Source organism: Panicum virgatum, chromosome 3N (assembly GCF_016808335.1).
Source record: "Panicum virgatum strain AP13 chromosome 3N, P.virgatum_v5, whole genome shotgun sequence".
Classification (NCBI taxonomy): domain Eukaryota; kingdom Viridiplantae; phylum Streptophyta; class Magnoliopsida; order Poales; family Poaceae; genus Panicum; species Panicum virgatum.
In genome coordinates, this window is record NC_053147.1 from 59,240,999 (window position 1) to 59,260,383 (window position 19,385).

Below are 19,385 nucleotides of genomic sequence, written 5' to 3' on the forward strand. Positions count from 1 at the left end.
CCTCCATTTCAGATCAAAAGCAGCATTTCTGCTGGGAAGGTTGAATTGGCAAGTGGCATATCAAGATGAAACGTTTTAATGATGAAAAAGAAAAAAAGCATCATCAGACCAAAGTAGGAATGTTTCCCAAGAAACTCCAGAGCCTATGCAAACCTGAAGTGTATTTAACAGCAAACAAATAAATGTCACAAATCAACAGCCCATGTCCTCAACAACTCATGAGAAGTGGGCTAATTTGGTGTTGTTCCCTTCAACTTTGTTATTAATAACTATTATAATCCATCTAAAAAACATGCATAGTTCATTCACCCTAAGGTTGAAGCGAACGCAACTAATAAGTCTGCACCCAAACCAAACCAGTAGGAGATGACACATAGTAAGATTATTTTTATTCCAGCATCATCAGCCATTGTTCTTGGATCGATGTTGCTGGCACCGATGGCTCCAGATCCTCTCTAGCTACGGTACGTACGTGGTGGTAAGCGACGACGGAAATACTCTGCGCGCTCCTCCGCCGTGTGATCCGCCCTCTTGGTGAGCTGCTTGGTGTAGGATGCGCCGGACTTGTTGAACTCGTGGATGCTGCGCGCCTTGTCCTTGAAGCCCCCGAACCGCCGGAGCATGTCGTCGCGGCCGCGCTCGACGCCGTGGAAGGCGCACCACCGCTCGTACATCGCCCACATGGCCTCCTCCGAGGCGAGGTCCTCCTCGCCGTAGTTGAAGTAGGTGGCCGGGTCGACTACCGTGGCGGCGCGCACAATCAACCAACAACGGGGATTATTAATTAAGAGTTCATCAACTCGAGGCGGAAGCAGTTGCAAACTGCAGCCATGATTACGCGATGAAGCTGTTCGGAAAGAGGAGGAGAACAGGGCCGCCGAGATCGCGGAGGTCCGGTCCGTGGAGCTTCGGGGTCGACCCAGCAAAGGGGCACGTGATTCATGGATCCGTGGTAGTGGTAGTCATCGGGGATCATCGCCAGGCCGCGCCGAAGAAGACGTGTGGCCGGTGGCGTGGCGGCGGCGGCGGCGGCGTGGGAAGGCAGCGGGCGCGTCCGGCGGGCGGGGAGGGCGGTGCCGGCCGCGAACCCACGCCGAGGAAAGAGGGTACCGAAAACGCCGGCGGCCGAAGCGACGTGACGGGCAGCGGCTGCGCGGGCGCCGGCGATGGATGCCATCTCTAATGAACGAAACCTGCGCAGTAGGCTCGGACTGCTCGATCGTTAGCCCCACGTCGCCCTGCATTTCATGACCGTCTCGTGTTAATAGGCCTTGGTTTGATGCATCGCGAGCAAATAAAAAATTATTTAATCTCACATTTCTGCCCATCATGGCATTCATGGGTCCGCTCGCTTGAGATCTTTCCATGGCTGCAGCTGGAGGTGTAGCCCAGACGTTCGGCTGTGGCTCAGTAGGCACGCTAGTGGCTACAGAGCGGCAAATGCAGCTGCGACATCAAGGGCGTGTTTAGTTTGTGAAAAGTTTGAGTTTTGGTACTGTAGTATATTCCGTTGTTATTTGGCAATTAATGTTTAATTATAGACTAATTAGGTTTAAAAAGTTTCATCTTATATGAATCAGTTAAACTGTATAGATAGTTTTTTTCAACTACATTTAATGCTCCATAATATGTCCGAAGATTTGATGTGACGGTTACTGTAGAAAAAAATTTGGGAACTAAAAAGGGCCTAAGCTATACCGAACACACCGAGCGAGGTCCATTCTCACTGTTAGACTGAGTACAAGAGCAGGCAAATGCATTTTGCCTCTCCCGTCGCTACTATTCCCGCGAGGCATGTCATCCACCAGACGAGCCAAACCCGCGAGGCAAAGTGCCTTCGAGGAGAGAGGAGAGGTAAAATTGTAATCCCTCTCTCCTCCGATGCATTCGTGGAGACGCTCTGCCGCGCCGCCTGTGGAGGAGGAGCCGGGGAGGGGGCGGCGGGGTCCTACAACCTCCGCGACCTACTCAAGCTCCGCGACGAGGACGACCTCGCGGCAGGGCGCCGGGCGGCGGTCACGCTCGCCTCCGCCATGGCCGCCGAGAGGCAGGCCTCGCTGCCGCCGCCCTCGTCGTCTGCCGCCGCCGCTGCCGCGGCGCGCACCCTCCTCGACGTCATCCGGGACGACCAGCAGCCTCCCGCCGCCGCTTCGGGGGCCGGCGCCGGCGACCCGTCCTCGTCCGCCGCACCGTGTCGCTTCCCGCCCCGAGCACGGCGGCCTCCCCGTTCGCGCCCGCCGAGGCCGCCCACTGGCAGGGTTCAACTTTTCGGTCGAATTTCGCCGAAATTTCGGTGTTTTTTTCGTTTTCGCTAGTTACCGGGAAGAGAAATTTCGGTATTTTTCGGTTTCAAATTTAAAAATTCAAAAATATTTATAAAAAATTCGAAAAAATATGATAAAAAACTAGGTGTTCTTCTGAGCAAATAGGACTAGAACACACTCAAATCTAAGATCATTTGCTAGGCTAAAATTAACATTTAAAACCGTAATTTGAATGACTCGTCATTTCATGTGCAAAAATTTGTTTTCTCCCCTCGACTTCAACTAGACTTTGGTTTATCATGATGTTGGTGAGGTACCTATTCAATTTCATACGCACATAAATGCTTCTTCTTTATTTGTCAGGAATTTGCTTGTGGTTTGGACATGACATGGGCAGGTGTGCAATACACACGCACGTTTACTCTTTAATTATGTCGCTTCTGCTAGCTATACGCAGAAACCATGAGAAGTTGTAGTAATGTAGAATTAACTCTGATGATGAATCCGTACGTATCATGCATGTGAATTGTTTTTTCCTGTAATAATATCTATATGCATGCTTTTCCTTAAAGTTAGCGACAAAATTTGTGAGAGACCGTAATTATTTTAGGATGACAAGTAGTAGGAGTAAAACAGATTGGAGTATTTGAGAACTTGAAAATTTTAACCAGCTATTAATATGTTTTTCATGACCGAACTCACACTTTAAAATAAAAATTTGTTTGGAGATTTGACTGCTAGGCTTGTACTATATAGGTTGCTTGCCTTGTACGCACGAATAAAGTATCTTTGTCCTATCAAGGATGGTAAACTACCGAGACAGATTAGATTCGTTTTCTTATTTTACAATGTATGCGCAGTCAACAGAATAATTTCTAACATTGTTACACAAATTAAGCTTCCTTGTCAGATGATGAATATATATAACAATTGGTGTACTCTGTTGTATTTAAATGCAGATAATATGCTACATGGACTTAGTATGGACTATGCCTTTGCCTATGTTGTATCTTTGGATTGTAATAATTCTAATATACTTTGGATGTATTATGTTGTAATAATTTATAGGCATATCCGCAATAACAAGAATAATAAAAGTCCAGTTGAGGCCTAAGAGAGAAAATGGAAGCTGCCACATGAAATGAAAGACTTTTAATTGGTAGTTTTTGAAATAATTAAATAACTTTCAAACCATTGCTCAAATGAAAAAGTTCGTAAAACAAAAGTTGTAGATCTCGAAAAACTGAACAAAGTTGGTATTCAAAAGTTTTTCATTTGACCTCGGGAACAGTAGGAAAAACACAAATTACATAATTTTCCGGTCGAAAATCACCGAATTTCGGTCGGAATTCATCGAAATTTCATTTTTTAAATTTGAGGTCCCTTTCCGTTCGGAATTAGCGAATTTCGGCGAAATTTCGGCCGAAATTTTGTTTCCGGCAAACGGCGGGATTCGGAAAAAAACGAAAAGGTAAACCCTGCCCACTGGTGGTGCTGCCGCCGTCGCGCAGGAAGCTCTGGATGGCCATCGCGTTCGCAAGAGGCCGACTCCGCGGTGGGGCCCGCGCCGCTGAGGCGGGTGCGGACTGTGGCGGACGCGTCCAGGCGGCGGACGGTCCAGCCCCAGTCGTCGGCCATGCGGCGGATCTTCGACACCTGCGCGGCCGCCAAGTCCCGCGTGCTGGCCTTGATGTCGTCGATCGCGACGTGGAAGCTCCTGCTCCCCGCGAAGTGGCCGCCCAGCTTGTGGACGCCGATGGCCTTGCCCAGCCCGCGTGCGCGGCGCGATCGGCGGGGGTGGTCGCGGCGAAGTACTCGCGGAGCTCCTCCACCATGCCGGCGCCCATGGGAAGCGGAGCGCGGGGCGATCCCGCCCCCGCGCGGCGGCGGCGGCGGAGGGCGAGAAGGGGTCCCCCGCGGAGGCGTCGAAGCTCCGCCGCATGGGCGACGACTGGGGCGGCGGCGGAGGCGTCGAAGCTCCGCCGAATGCGATTGCTCTCTATTGGAGCCGGTCGGATGAGAGGGGAATGAGAACTACTGTTCACGTGAGGCAAAGGCTCGTTTGCCTTCCAATTTTGCACTTCTTTGTTGGTGTCTTAGAGCAGGTACAGTAATGATCGTATCGATGACATATCATCATATTTGTCGAGATGGATGGGAGAGAAGACTCGGCTTATCGCTGCATCCGTCGACGAGCTCTGCGCACACTCCAACACTACGGTGCTGCTGCCCACTAGTTTTGAAAAACAAAGTCGTTTGGACGAGGTTTGAGTTAAATATTAGAGATTTATCTTAAAAAACACTTTTATGAAAACATACATATATATCACTTTTCAACAAATATTTATAAAAATAAAAAGTCAAAGTTATGCTTTGGAGACCGTGTCTCTGTTCTAAACGTCTTCTATTTCTTATTCGAAGAGAATATGTAAAAACTTTTATGTAATAAATATTTTAAATTTAATTAGACTAGTTGTAACAAGATAATAATAAGGAAGCTATATGTTGGTGTTCTATTGAACACTTGAAATTTTATTACCCTATATAATCATCAACACAACCAATTTTATAACATGAATAAGAGCTAAAATGTTTTTGTTGCAGTTTTCTAAAGTATGAAATCTAGCTTTTGAAATGAATGGAGTGGAGCGAAGAAAAGAGGACGCAAATCGCTACGGGCCGAAAACCCAACACGTCGCGCCCAAAACCGCCGACCAAAGCTCACACCGTCACACGCGGCGGACCCCTGGCGATTTGCGAACCCCTTCTCCCCGCTCCCCGCTCCCCGCTCGCCGCCGGCGGCGGCGGCCGGAGGCCCGGAGGCGCATGGGCCAGGCTCTGCGCCGCGTGAGGCCCCCTCCTCCTGCGCCCTCGCCCCCGGCGAGGCCCCCTCCCCCGCCTCCGCCGCGGGCACCGCCGGCGGCCGCTGGCGGCGCGCCCACCAATGACGGTATGCTTCAGCTTCTCTGGGTTTCTCTCCTCTAGCTCTAGCTTTGTTCGCCGCGTTGCTATATCGCGCGACGGCGCGGCGCCCTGCTTCCGGACCTCCGATTTTCCCTAGGTTCCTGGTCCACTGGGCCTGCATTTCCTTTGGTTAGTAGTCTTGACAGTACGATGTTGTTGTGGATTGAAGTCTGCTCAACAAATTGAGGGCCGAGAGTGGTATTGTGCTGCAATTTTGGTTGCTTAGGAAGCTAGCTCTTGATCCTTGACCCTTTTTGTCATGTCTTGTGTCAAGGCCTTCAATCAGATGTGGGGAAATGTATGCTGATGGTTAGAACAAGACACCGGTATCTTTGGCCATGGTGGTGTTACTTGTACTGTTTACTGTTCATTTGGAATTTGATTTGTTTAAGCAGGTTCCCCGAACTTAGTGTGACTCTATAATGTTGAGTTGTATTGCATTTACAACTGTGAATTCCTACTGGTTACATATAGCTTTCAAAATTGAACTTTTGCACTGAGTTATAACATCACACTAGTATTTTAGAAGGCAGAAATGTATCATACTGCTTTGTATTTCCCTCTTAATGAAAAACGTGCTTAGGCACGGTCGCTAGATACAGCGTAGTTTCTACAGTTCCTCTAGTTTTTAGCTTAGCAAGATGCTGTATGGTCTAGTGTTCCATCAAAACTCAGTGCAACTGTTTATTCACGGATCACAACCATATTGATTTAAAATCTGATAGGTTGTTCTGTCTGATGACTTCTCTTGATCTAGCTAACTTGTAGGATAGTAATAGCCATCTTCGAGGCTAGTAAACCATTGATCGGTGAGGGGCACAGAACCTCTCCCGGCAAATGCACAAAAGCTTTCAAGAAGTTATTGGTAAATCTGTTAGCTAATGAGTTCTGTATATGAAGTTCTCATTTCGAAAATTGAGTTCTTCCTCCAAATAACACATTCCTCTGTAAACTGACTTTGCAGCTGTTCTGTGAATTGTAGCTTGTTTTAAAACCTTGAATCAGCTAGGGTCTACTGATTCCAACCCTTGCATATGCATAAATCCTTTCTTATTTGATTTTTCAAGGTGTGAGCCCCATACACCCTAGATTATACAAGGTGCCATATCCATGCCTATTGTAAACTCCACCACAACAGTCCTTCATTTGTGCCCTGCTATAGAATTGCTGACATTATTTCATTCAGTTCAGTGCTGAATCCTGCTAGATATGGATACCAGTGTCAAATGTGTTATCAAAGAAAGGAAGATTACTAAGCAGCTCAGAGTAGACAAGAACTGGCATCTATCTGATCTGCACTCCTGAATATTTTAAATTGATTTGTGCAAGCAGTGTTATCATACAAAATAGGCATTAGACACCTTTTAATGTTCACGGACGTGACAACCAGTGCCAAACTAGCTGGTAATCAAGAGCATAAACTTTGAGATTTAAGATAGTGTTTGATCTGCGTTGTAGTTGCATGGCATTTGATATCTCTGTGTTGATGCTTTGAAGAAAAAGGTCATTGTTTTTTAGGATCAAAATCTACCATACTGAAACATTCGTGTGGGTGATTGGGTATGAGTTTTAACTAATCCCATTTGAGTCGTTTTTGGATAAGGTTTATTTTAGTAGCTATAAACTAAGCCTTCATATACCTTTTTTTTTGCAGCATAAATGATTCCATGTTGTTAACTGTAAATAAAATCATCAATGAAACCTTTTACTGTAATCTACTGAGGCATATGTTTACTGGTTTCATAAGTCAGATTGTTGTGGTCTATATTTTTTTTCTCACCAGTCTGTAACTTTTTGAAGTGTTTCGCAGATGTCACAGAGCCAACAAAAAATGCCCATGGTGTACTTGAGGAGCGTGATCCAAGTTACGAGGAGATGCTTAAGCACATGGTTGGAAGAATCACTACTAAGCCTGGAGGAAAACCAGAAATGGGTGATGTAAGTCTTCTAATTCCAAAATGCCCTCCCTTTGTTAATAAAATGTTAAAGAAATGCTCTCAACCATCATGTGTCCAAATCATGAAAACTCTATTATTCCTTCTCAGATACTGATATAGTAAGTATGTGTTCTTCTTGGCGACCTTTATATGGGAGCAAACATTGGCCAACAAATGTTTGAGTTGAACAATACTGTAGTCGTATGAATTGAAGTAGCTTGTTGTCCACTTACTCCAAACAATCATTTCAGTGGAAACATTGTAACAGAGGTTGCTATGTTGCAGGCTTCCGTCGTACAGCGGTACGACAGGCCTCTCCCAAAGGTCAGAACATCAAAGGCTGACCCCGGGCAAAGCGGGAGCAAGCAGCTACCATCAGGAGCACTGAACGTCCAGCACATCCAGGAGATCATCCAGCTGTACCAGGGCAAGTCCAGCACCCACCACGGTCCCATGAGCGTGGACGACATCGCCACGAAGTTCAGAGTCGAAGCCTCCGTCGTCCGGAACATTGTGCAGTTTGTCTCGTTGCCCCAGGAGGACGAAACCGCCAAGAAGAAAGAGGAGTTCTGAGAGTCCGGGTGGCCCTGCTGCTGACGCTAAGCCTTTTTCTTTCTTGTCCCCAAGTTTCATAGTGCCTTTTAGGTTTTTGTTTGTTGCTGTTGCTGCTGCTGCTCCTCCTCCTCCTCCTGATGAGATGAGATGATGGACATCAAAATGTGTCGTGTTTCCTTACCTGAATAAAGATGACAGTCTGCGTTTTTGTACCCCACGGGCTTGTCATTCTTGTCATGGATATGAACATTGGTCTGGTCTATACTTCGCCTTCTAAAAGCACTACGAACTACTGGAGATCAGTGTCAACAGTCAAAAGCATAATTGTTCTGTTCGGCTGGCTAGCTGGTAGTTGGTGTTTGATTCGTTGTCAGAGAAAAAAGTACTGGTGGCTGATGCTGATTTGGTATGAGAAAAAAACACTGCTGATTGGTTGGCTTGTGAGATTATTGCTTTCAGCTTTTCACGCAGCTTCTCTGCTAGTGGATCAACCCATATGGATATCCTTATAAAAAACCATTTGGATATCCTAATAATCTTTTAAAATTTTATTAGTTGCAACCCTGCCAGAATAATTTGGTCGGCGACACGGCGGCTTTGCCTGCTTGGTTGCCCGTGACGCAAGTTTGGCAGTCTCTGATCCGCGCCCGCACGAATCTCGACGCGCGCCGCTCGAAGTCGCCTCCCATTTCGCGGGTCGCCGGCGCGACGCACGGGCGAGCCCCGCCCCGCTTCCCCTCCAGATCTCGGGGCCTTCCAGAATCTCCGCCCCGGCCACCCCGCAGCCTCCGCCGGATCCAGAACCTTCCAGAACCCTGCGCGCCGTCCTCCTCCCCTCCGCCCGGATCTCGACAGCCCTTGGCGGGCGCGGCGCCGGCGGCACGATGGCGGTGAGTGAACCCCTCGTGGGGGGGGGGGGGGGGGGGGGGTTAGCAGCTTTCCGCGTGGTTCTCAGCTTCCTGAGCTGCCGCGGCGGCGGCCGCCCGAGCTTTTGCGGCGTGGAAGCACCATCATTCGGGAGTTGTTGTCGGTGCCCGTGCACATGTTTTGAGCTCTTTATTACATCTCGGCATCTTTCGATCAGCATCTGTACCTTCCCGTGATTATAGTGGACAGGGAAATGCTGCTCGTTATCAGGATTCAGGACTGCTTCGATGTGTGGTCATGACTTCTCTCTAACACAACGTAATTGCTTACTGCGTGGTCTTGTTTGTTTCGTCTTGCAATAGGCTGTACAAGGACCAGTGCCCCTTGGAACTGCTAGCCGCAACGGCATCGCTTCTGAGGAGCCTAAAGTTGTCGTGGCGGAGAATGGGAAGACGGTTGATGATGTTCAGGACAAGGAAGTCAGCACGGAAGGCCTCTGCTCCATAAGCGCTTATGATCGGTGGACGCCGCTCTCTGTCTCGGGACAGCTTCCGAGACCCCGCTACAAGGTCCTCCTTGGCTTTGTTGACTGCCTGCTGCTTTCACTTCTGCACGTCGCACGACCTGTTGTGCCTTGCTGATTCTGATGTATTTGTCTGTGATGGTTGCAGCATGGAGCTGTTGTGGTTCAGGGGAAGATGTATGTCTTTGGTGGCAATCACAATGGCCGTTACCTTGGTGACATTCAGGTAGGTTGGATGTCTTGCTTGTCTTACAGAAGATTGTGCCTCTAGGTGTTGTATTGTTGGTAGCTGCGTTTACAGTTAGGATTTCTCATGAACAACGTGAGTTGAGATGTTATAGAGTCACCACCTCAATGGTTTCCATCTTACAATGGCATTGTTAGGTTCACCTCAATGGTTTCAATCTTATTTACATGGCATTGTTAGGTTCACCTCAACGGTTTCAATCGTACTTACAATGACATTGTTAGGTTCTGGATTTCGAAAGTCTTTCATGGTCAAAGCTGGAAGCTAAATCACAATCAGGACCTTCAGAATCAGCTGAAGCAGTTCCATTTGCTGCATGTGCTGGTCATTCACTGGTAACCACCAAATGCTCTGTACACGTGCACTGAGTCAAATTGGTCAATTCCCAATTGGTTAGCTTATAACTGTACAGTGTATTTGCATCTGGCTTTAATATCTTCCAGATTCCATGGGGAAATAAGATCCTATGTCTTGCAGGACATACCAGGGAACCTACAGAAAGTCTCAGTGGTTAGGCTGATATTTCTCTCTTTTTTCCTATTCATTTCTCAGCGTATTCATTATACTTTTTGTATTTCTCGTACAATGTATTTTTTACAGTTAAAGAGTTTGATCCACAAACATGCACTTGGTCAACCTTGCGTACTTATGGAAGCTCACCAGTATGATTGCTCTATCTGTATTTTATCGTTAGATAGCATCTAAAGTATTTGCACATATTACCTTACCAGAAACTTGCTTCATGTATTTTCCTAATCGGTGCTGGTATTTTTTCTATTTACTTTAGAGCTCACGTGGTGGTCAATCAGTGACTCTTGTTGGCGATACATTGGTTGTGTTTGGCGGTGAAGGTCACGGGAGATCTCTTTTGAATGATCTTCACATTCTTGATCTGGAGACCATGACTTGGGATGAATTTGCGACCACGTAAGTTCTATGAAGAAAATATGTTTTCAGTTGGTTAACAATATTAGTAAATTTCTTTTGAAATAATTTCATTTTTTTTGTTCCTGGTCCCTACTGGATAGGAATGCTCAGCCTTCCTGTACATGTTGAACTGCTTTCTTATAAAACTGTGGAGACCTAAATTTGAAAGTGACCCGACAATGCTACTGCATAATTAGCTTGCAGTTGGTAATTACACTTGGTCTATGTTATGACCGGACGTGTCTACCAGCGCCGTGCCAAGAAGAAGTCCGAGCAGGACGCCGGGAAAAGTGCCTAAAATAGCAGGAGATTTGTTTAGATATTGTTAGTTATTTCCTTTAAAAAGACTCATATATATATATGGGCTAGCTGTATCGTGAAAAACCAGGAAAGTAATATCAATCTAGTTTCCCTAATCCCTTCTCTGTCTCCTCCCGATCCCATCTGCTAAGCTACCGGCGACGTCTCGACGGCGCCCACACGCCGAGGTCCAGGACCTCGCCCCACCACCAACCACGACTATCACCTGCGCCAAATCCCTAGCTCCAACCACGCTCCATCCATCCACGAACATAACAATCTGGTATCAGCTTGCTCGGGTTCGCCGGACGCCATGGAAGCCCTCCAGAAATCGGTGGATGACCTCAAGACTCTCTTGGAGAAGATGAGTACCACAGTTTCCGCGCTTGAACCCCTGGTTCCCAGCGTGGCTTCCCTGGTGGCCTTGCCCACTTCCGTGGATTCGCTCCAGCAGACCATGAAGGAGGCAGGTGACCATCTCAAGTCTGTCAGCGTGGCCGTCAAGCGCATTGAAACCGGCGATCGATCGTCGGGATCCAGCGGGCCTCAACACACCACAGAGGATGATGGCATCCTTGGTCCGAAGCCGCAGTTCACCTACCCACAACCGCCGCCGCCCTACCCACGGCCGCCGCCGGCGCAACAGAGATTTGGAGGTCCACACCTGGACGCCATGGAGGATGATCAGTCCTTCCTCAAGCGCAAGATGGTTTTTCCGTCTTATGATGGAACCAGTGACCCGCTACCATGGCTTAATCGCTGTGATCTCTACTTTCGTGGCCACAACACCCCGGAACACAAGAAGGTCTGGATGGCTTCGCTGCACATGACGGACGCACCACAGATTTGGTACTATCGCCTGGAGACAGCACAGGGCGAACCAGATTGGCGACGCTTCTGCCTACTACTGAATCGCAGATTCGGACCGCCCATCACGGAGTCTCCTTTGAGCGAGCTCGCACTCCTGCGCCGAACTGGATCGGTGGAGGAATATGCAAAGCAGTTTGTGTCCATCGCTTGCCGAGAGGTGGAACTCTCGGAACGCCAGCAAGCCCAGCTGTTCATCGCCGGCCTCAACAATCCGTTGCGAACGGACGTCGCCATACAATCTCCGATGACGCTGGATGATGCCATACGGTATGCACGCGCCTATGAGCAAAGACTGGCCCTGGAATCGGTACCACAGCGACAGAGCGGTCGTGCGCCGTTTCGCTCGGCCGGGCAGCAAGGGTCGCCAACGAGCGGAACACAAGGAAGCCAAACGGCTGCTGGAGTGTATGCAGGGCCGGTGGCCGGATCGACACCAGGGGTCGCTCGCCCTCCAGGGGCATCACGCACCTCGGCGCTTCCTCGCCGTCAACTCACGACCGCCGAGATGGCCCAGCGCCGTGCGGAGGGACTGTGCTACAACTGTCCAGAGAAGTTCTTCGCCGGCCATCGCTGCAAACAACTGGCGGTCATCGAGATTGTGCCCGACGGCGTTGAGGAGGACGAACCTGCGGAACAGACCGACGCAGCGGAGCTCGGCTTCCTGTATATGCTCTCACCAGTCGGCCGTGTTGAAGACGAGCAGCCACCGTGTATCTCCCTATATGCTCTCACGGGCATCCACTCTCGAGAGGTACCGGCAATGAGAGTCTGGGTGTTTCTTGGAAATCGCAGGCTCACAGCTCTTCTGGATTCCGGCTCATCCAAGAATTTCATCAACACTAGAGTCGCCGAGGAATTGGGAATTCCCTTGTACCCAGACGGCGCTATCAGTGTCACTGTGGGCAATGGGGATCACGTCCGCAGCCCAGGGCGCTTGGCGGAGGTGCGTGGCAGAGTTGGTGGCGACTACTTTTGGTTTGAGGCTCACTCGCTTCCCATGGGATCAATGGATATGGTAATTGGCGTTAGCTGGATGAGCCTGTTGGGAGACATTCAGTGGAATTTCCAGGAACAAACATTTGGTTTCCGCGTGCCAGATAAGCGCATTCTGTGGTGTGGCATCGACAAACCATCCCCGTTCTCTCTCAGTGCAATCACAGCAGCGCCAGGGCAGCTTTTGCCTGAGCTGTTACAGGAATTTGACGGGCTCTTTAGGGAGCCGCATGGGATGCCTCCTCAGCGTGCGATCGAACACAGAATAAGGCTCAAACCAGGAGCTGACGCGGTGGCTGTCAGACCATATCGTTATGCTCATCTTCAGAAGGACGAGCTTGAAAAACAGTGTGCTGATCTTCTTCGCCAAGGCATTATCCGGCTCAGTTCGTCGGCTTTCTCGTCTCCAGCCCTCCTAGTGCGCAAGGCAGATGGATCATGGCGCCTTTGCATTGACTATCGGGCTTTGAATGCTTGCACAATTAAGGATAAATTTCCCATTCCCGTGGTCGAGGAATTACTGGATGAGCTTCGGGGTGCCAAGTTTTTCACGAAGCTGGACCTCCGATCCGGATACTATCAGGTGCGCATGCACCCAGATGATGTTGAGAAGACGGCTTTCCGCACTCATCAAGGCCTGTTCGAGTTTTTGGTCATGCCTTTCGGTCTGACAAATGCTCCGGCCACGTTTCAAGCATTGATGAACTCGGTATTGAAACCCTTCCTGCGCAAATTTGTCCTTGTTTTTTTTGATGATATCTTGATTTATAGTAATACATGGGCCGAACATTTGCTGCACCTCCGAGCTGTCTTTGAGGCGCTGCAGCACCATGCTCTCTTTCTCAAGAAGTCCAAGTGTTCTTTTGGCCAACCATCTGTGGGCTATCTGGGACATGTTATTTCAGCTGAGGGTGTTGCCATGGATGAAACCAAGGTGAAGGCAGTGCTTTCTTGGCCAGTGCCCAAAACTGTTCGGGCTGTCAGGGGTTTTCTCGGCTTGGCCGGGTATTATCGGCGTTTCATCAGGGACTATGGGCGCCTCGCTGCTCCTCTTACGAAGCTCCTGCGCAAGGACGGATTTCAGTGGACTGAGGAAGCCACGGCTGCATTCCGGGCGCTTCAACAAGCACTTTCGTCGGCGCCAGTTCTTCACTTGCCGGATTTCTCTCAGATGTTTGTGGTGGAATGTGATGCTTCGGGCACGGGATTTGGTGCCGTCTTACATCAGGGCAGCGGACCGATTGCTTTTTTCAGCAGGCCCATTGCCCCACGACATGCCAAGCTTGCTGCTTATGAGCGAGAGCTGATTGGCCTAGTGCAAGCGGTTAAGAATTGGCGGCCTTATTTGTGGGGTAGGGAGTTTATTGTGCGCACTGACCATCATAGTCTCAAATTTCTGCTGGACCAACGTCTATCAACAATCCCGCAGCATCATTGGGCCACAAAGCTATTGGGTTATGATTTCAGAGTTGAATATAAACCGGGTATTGCAAATGTGGTCGCCGACGCGCTGTCTAGGCGTGATGAAGAGGCTGCGGCTGCCTGCATGCTGCTGTCTGCACCCTCCTTTGAGCTATTCGACTCCCTGCGCAAGCAAGTTGCAGCTGATGATTCCCTCCAATCAGCACGTGCTCGGGCTGCCAACAAGGAGGATGGATGGTCTATTGTGGATAGCCTGTTACTTAAAGAAGGCAAGATCTTTGTGCCGGCCTCCTACAGCATTGTTCCCACCTTATTGGACCTCGCGCACGGCATGGGCCATGAGGGCATTCAAAAGACCTTACATCGACTCCGTTCAGATTTCCACATTCCTGGTGACCGTCGCCTTGTGATGGACTTTGTTCGGAACTGTGAGGTTTGTCAGCGAAACAAAACAGAGCATCTACGGCCGGGCGGTCTTTTACAGCCGCTGGACATTCCGTCAGTTGTTTGGGCAGATATCGCAATGGATTTCATTGAAGCCTTGCCACGAGTCAATGGGAAAACGGTCATTCTTACAGTGGTGGATCGGTTCTCAAAGTTCGCACACTTCATTCCCTTGGGTCACCCATATACAGCTGTGTCAGTGGCGAAGGCTTTCTTTCAGGATGTTGTTCGGCTCCATGGTTTGCCATCTTCCATTGTGAGTGACCGCGACCCGGTGTTCACAAGCTCTTTCTGGAAGGAGTTGTTCGGTCTTGCAGGCGTCAAGTTGCAGTTCACATCGGCCTTCCATCCTCAATCGGACGGCCAGTCGGAAGCCACTAACAAAATCATTGCTATGTATCTGCGCTGTCTCACGGGTGATCGACCTCGACAGTGGATTCGCTGGCTACCGTGGGCTGAATTTTGTTACAATACATCCTATCAAGCATCGCTTAAAACCTCTCCGTTCAAAGTGGTTTACGGCCGCGATCCTCCTGTTATTCGAGCATATGAGGCAGGAGAAGCACGGTTACCAGCTGTGGAACAACAGATGCTAGAACGGGATGAATTCTTGGCTGAAGTCCGTGATCGCTTAGAGCAAGCACAGCAGTACTCCAAGCAGCAGTATGATAAGAAGCACCGTGAGCTCTCATTTGAGGTGGGTCAATGGGTGTGGTTACGTCTGCTGAACCGGCCGTTGTCTTCGCTGAATGTTCACAACCGCAGTAAGCTGGGTCCGCGTTTCTTTGGTCCATACAAGATTACAGAGAAAATTGGGGACGTTGCCTACCGTCTGGAGCTTTCGCCGGGTGCTCGCCTGCACAATGTCTTCCATGTGGGGCTCCTCAAACCCTTTCACGGTACTCCTCCGTTGGCTCCTCCAGTGCTACCTCCGGTGTTGAATGGTCGAGTCTGTCCTAGACCAGCAAAGGTGTTGAAGGGTCGTCTTGCTCGCGGCAGCTATGAGGTGTTGGTTCAGTGGCTGGACCAAGATGCTACTACGGCTGCTTGGGTTCCACTTGAGGACTTCAAGCGCTTGTATCCAGATTTCCAGCTCGAGGACGAGCTGTTGCTCCAGGGGGGAGAGATGTTATGACCGGACGTGTCTACCAGCGCCGTGCCAAGAAGAAGTCCGAGCAGGACGCCGGGAAAAGTGCCTAAAATAGCAGGAGATTTGTTTAGATATTGTTAGTTATTTCCTTTAAAAAGACTCATATATATATATGGGCTAGCTGTATCGTGAAAAACCAGGAAAGTAATATCAATCTAGTTTCCCTAATCCCTTCTCTCTCTCCTCCCGATCCCATCTGCTAAGCTACCGGCGACGTCTCGACGGCGCCCACACGCCGAGGTCCAGGACCTCGCCCCACCACCAACCACGACTATCACCTGCGCCAAATCCCTAGCTCCAACCACGCTCCATCCATCCACGAACATAACAGTCTAGGACATGCAATGAAACTTGTATTATACTTGCTCTGCTTTGAGGTGCAGGACAAATATCTGACTTTGTAAAACTATGCTGTTGCTCTCCAGAGGGACTCCTCCTCCTCCACGGTCAGAGCATGCTGCTGCTTGCTTTGCAGACCGGTATCTTCTGATATTTGGTGGGGGATCTCATTCTACATGTTTCAGTGACCTACATGTCCTCGACACCCAGACAGTGAGAATCGATTCTTTTCTCTAAAGCTGGTAATCATTTTGGGAGTCCCAAATCATTCACTTTGTTACAGATGGAATGGTCAAGACCAGAGCAACAAGGTGTTACTCCAGAAACAAGAGCAGGGCATTCAGGTGTAACTATTGGAGAATATTGGTTTATTAGTGGCGGGGGAAATAGTAGGAAAGGTAAGATTGAGATATCTTACATGTTTATTACATCATGGTTAATTTTTTTTTCGAATCGAGGCTTTACCCCATTTCCATTATTGAGAACGGAAATAATGCATTATGATTTATGACACAAATGTACCTTCTTCTGTACATCGTCCATTTTCCTTGGTTTAGACATCAGGCATTTTGTGATGAATGTAGCTGCCTGCTTGTCTATCTTTTGTTTGCCAAATCATCTTCTTTTCTCTTGGAGCTGCTCTTTGAATAATATCATTTGGCTTTCTACAAAGTATCATAAAATAGTTCCATCTCACGTGCTCCTAACCACTGCAGGTGTTTCGGATACTCTTGTACTTAACATGTCTACTTATGAATGGTCAGTTGTCACTGGTCTTGAGGCCCGTGCACCCCCTACAAGTGAGGTGAGCTCATTTATATTCTGAGTACTCTATCCACTCGAGGAAAAAACTTTCTTGGGTTGCAAAGTTGAAATTGCAAATGAATCAATGTCACCACATATGGATTAAAGATCTCATGACGGTTCATCTGGAGCATTTCACTAATCACACTACTTCAGTTAAGGACTCTTACTGTTACTAATGTTAAGGGGCTTCTTTATCACAGGGCTCGAGTTTAGTAATGCACACGATTAATGGAGAAAAATTTCTGGTGTCATTTGGAGGATACAGTGGACGTTATAGTAATCAGGCATGCTTCTCCATGAGTACTCTACTGTTTTATATTTCCTTATATTTAGCTGAGCAATTCTTTTTTTGTTTAGGTTTATGCCCTCAAGGCAAGTCTAAAATCAAGTGTCCCGTTTCAACAAATAAATGAAGCTGGGACAAATGGCATTGCCCCCATATCTGAAGCAGCAAACTCTAGCAGGAAAGTCATATTTGAAATTGAGGAACTTCAAGATAAGGTAATGTTCTGATTCATAAATATGTTTTCTATTCTTGTTTTCCCTCTTAATAATTTGTATGCCCGAACACAATTGCTGGATGGTTTTCTTGGCCTGTTCATTAATAGCATATGCATTTTTTCCCCAACTTTTCAGCCTGGCAATAAGGCAGATACCAGCAAAACCGCAGCGCAAGTAGTTAAGGGTGAAAGAAACCAAATAGAGGACAAACTTAACCAAGAGCAGTTGCAGAGTCTTCGCCTGAGGCAGGAACTAGCTAATGTGGAGAGAAGAAATACAGAACTTACTGAGGCAAGCTATATCACACTTACCAAATTGCGCAGAGTGTCAATTTGGCAATATTGTTTCCTTGCAGTGCTACTGCTAAGTGATGCTCTACTTACATGTTGATCTCTTTGTCCATGATCTCTGTAAAAATTTCTTGTGACTGCCCATTTAAAAGTCACAATATAAGGCTCAGCTAAGTATTATATAAATTCTATTTTAAATTGATGCAATTCAATGAAGTTATAGGTTGCTATTGCTGTGAATTTTGTCAAATGCTTGATACTTGAATTGAGCTCTCAAAAGTCAAATCACGAAATACATATACACATACAAGAGAAATTGCATCGCTTGATAAACAGCATCCACTTAGGAAACATGCTTTCCAGTTTCTCAGTGATCAATTTACATTTCTGTGCTCTGCTCTCTGTTATGCAGGAACTCCACTTAGTTAGAGATCAACTTTCTGCCGAACAAGAGAGGGCTTCCAAACTTGAGGTAAAAGACATGTTGGGCAGGATCTGAGCTCATGCTATAGCGCTTGGTCATCTTAGTACCTTATGCCACAAAACATAGGTTTGCTTTGGAATTTGTCTTTTCCCTGAACTTGCATTGTTGTCTAGAAATAAAGCAGGGATACGATAGGTTAATTAGACCAACTCGGTGTAATCAGGAACAAACAAATCTGATTATTTGTCACTGAATTGTGTTCCTTGCCACCTTGCTTATATAACTGTTGTAAAAGAATAGAGTAAAAATGCACTGCCGGTCTTCGAACTTGACTCGTAGTGTCATCTTGGTCCCCCAAACTTCCAAAATGCACATTCAGCTCCATAAACTTACTAATTGTGTCACGCGAAGTCTAAATTACCATTTTTAAGTTATAAAGCGGAGTACTTATGTGGATGTAGAGCTTACACATGGTTTCACTCAACTCTTATATTTTTTGAAATTTTCTCCAAAATTTTGTTTCAAAACATTATGTCCAAATTTTTTTCAATGTTTACTCCAAAATTTACTCTTTTTCTTTTTACAAATTTTGGTATATATAAGTTCTATTTTCCTACAAAATTTTTATACAGATCTTTTGTATTTGAACATAATTGTACAAGTAAATTTGTTATGATTTTTTGCGTGTATATGTTTTGTATATAATTTTGTATTTAAACAAATTATATAACTTTCTATTTAACTTAACCAACTATGATTTGGACCTCACCTGATATGATTAGCTAGTTTAAGGATCTAAATGTGCATTTTGAAAGATTGGGGACCTGGATGATACCCCAAGCCAAGTTTAAGTTTAACGTCCGGCAGTGTATTTTGCTCAAAAGAATATAACCATTATAACTTTGTCCTTTTTCACAAAAAGGAAGAAAGAAAAAATTACAGTTGGCTATTTTAAACAAAACAATGAAGTGGCCCTCACAGTAATCAGGTGAGGCTTAATTATCAGTTAGTGCCCCTTTTAACTCTGACCTGAAAATTGTACAATTTATTTGTGTCATCTTCATGTGCTGGTACCTACCTTGGTATTGTGATAACAATGACATGAACCCCGTTTGCCCAATTGACAGGATGAGGTTTCGGAGATTCAAGAACGGCTACAGAAGATGGATGCCCTAGAATTGGAGTTTAAATTGCTTCGTGGTGAAATAGACTCTGGGTCTAACACAGCAGCAGCAAGTACCAATCAACCGCCCCGTGGGGGATTCTGGAGGTGGAATGGATGACCGTGAGCTAGAGTGTTGGAGAGAAGATACTTCTGGAGTTGCATTCATTTGATTTTGTCATTTCTCAAAATTTTGATGGATAATACAATATGAATCCTTGGACGATAGATCGGAAGCATATATATGGTTTTACAGGCAAAGAACAGACTATAAGCAAATCGCAGTCCCATCAGCTGTGCAAAGAAGCGTTGAATGTCAATTTCATGTGTCGCCAGTATTTCTGGGTACTGCTTGTCAACATTTTTCATTCCATTGCTGTCCTCTTCACGGCAAAGATC

General features: G+C 47.2%; 3 protein-coding genes across 6 annotated transcripts; 2 read left to right on the forward strand and 1 right to left on the reverse strand.

The window, feature by feature from the left end:
* Positions 1-249: 249 nt before the first annotated feature.
* Positions 250-1,177, reverse strand: LOC120667948. Its single transcript, XM_039947921.1, has 2 exons — positions 900-1,177; positions 250-738 (listed from the first exon to the last, which is right to left on the reverse strand). The coding sequence occupies exons 1-2, from the start codon at positions 1,175-1,177 to the stop codon at positions 456-458; spliced, it is 561 nt and encodes a 186-aa protein (XP_039803855.1). The 3' UTR covers positions 250-455.
* Positions 1,178-4,952: 3,775 nt separating this feature from the next.
* LOC120666391 (leiomodin-2-like) lies at positions 4,953-8,064 on the forward strand. 2 transcript variants are annotated; one of them, XM_039946231.1, is made up of 3 exons: positions 4,953-5,214; positions 7,039-7,166; positions 7,451-8,064. In XM_039946231.1, exons 1-3 carry the CDS (start codon positions 5,091-5,093, stop codon positions 7,736-7,738), a joined length of 540 nt encoding a protein of 179 aa, XP_039802165.1. In that variant the 5' UTR covers positions 4,953-5,090; the 3' UTR covers positions 7,739-8,064. The 2 variants fall into 2 exon arrangements, with proteins under 2 accessions (XP_039802165.1, XP_039802166.1); XM_039946232.1 differs by having other exon boundaries at positions 5,194-5,214; positions 7,029-7,166; positions 7,451-7,769.
* Positions 8,065-8,380: 316 nt separating this feature from the next.
* LOC120666389 (acyl-CoA-binding domain-containing protein 6-like) lies at positions 8,381-19,345 on the forward strand. Of its 3 annotated transcripts, none has more exons than XM_039946230.1 (15): positions 8,382-8,610; positions 8,950-9,156; positions 9,259-9,336; positions 9,582-9,692; positions 9,770-9,867; positions 9,958-10,019; positions 10,145-10,284; positions 15,889-16,015; positions 16,086-16,200; positions 16,519-16,607; positions 16,810-16,893; positions 16,967-17,110; positions 17,246-17,401; positions 17,813-17,872; positions 18,952-19,345. In XM_039946230.1, exons 2-15 carry the CDS (start codon positions 9,101-9,103, stop codon positions 19,105-19,107), a joined length of 1,476 nt encoding a protein of 491 aa, XP_039802164.1. In that variant the 5' UTR covers positions 8,382-8,610; positions 8,950-9,100; the 3' UTR covers positions 19,108-19,345. The 3 variants fall into 3 exon arrangements, with proteins under 3 accessions (XP_039802163.1, XP_039802164.1, XP_039802162.1); XM_039946228.1 differs by having other exon boundaries at positions 8,383-8,610; positions 9,801-9,867; XM_039946229.1 differs by lacking the exon at positions 9,958-10,019 and having other exon boundaries at positions 8,381-8,610; positions 9,835-9,867.
* The last annotated feature ends 40 nt before the right edge of the window (positions 19,346-19,385 follow it).

Bases quoted from the DNA above. Each gene is read 5' to 3' on its own strand.
- LOC120667948 (XM_039947921.1), bottom strand. From the start codon at position 1,177: ATGGCATCCATCGCCGGCGCCCGCGCAGCCGCTGCCCGTCACGTCGCT. The intron at 739-899 runs GACCGGACCTCC...CGCCACGGTAGT, and splicing joins GTCGACCCCGAAGCTCCACG to CGACCCGGCCACCTACTTCA.
- LOC120666391 (XM_039946231.1), top strand. From the start codon at position 5,091: ATGGGCCAGGCTCTGCGCCGCGTGAGGCCCCCTCCTCCTGCGCCCTCG. The intron at 5,215-7,038 runs GTATGCTTCAGC...AGTGTTTCGCAG, and splicing joins CGGCGCGCCCACCAATGACG to ATGTCACAGAGCCAACAAAA. The intron at 7,167-7,450 runs GTAAGTCTTCTA...GCTATGTTGCAG, and splicing joins GAAAACCAGAAATGGGTGAT to GCTTCCGTCGTACAGCGGTA.
- LOC120666389 (XM_039946228.1), top strand. The intron at 10,020-10,144 runs GTATGATTGCTC...TATTTACTTTAG, and splicing joins GTACTTATGGAAGCTCACCA to AGCTCACGTGGTGGTCAATC. The intron at 17,873-18,951 runs GTAAAAGACATG...CCCAATTGACAG, and splicing joins AGAGGGCTTCCAAACTTGAG to GATGAGGTTTCGGAGATTCA.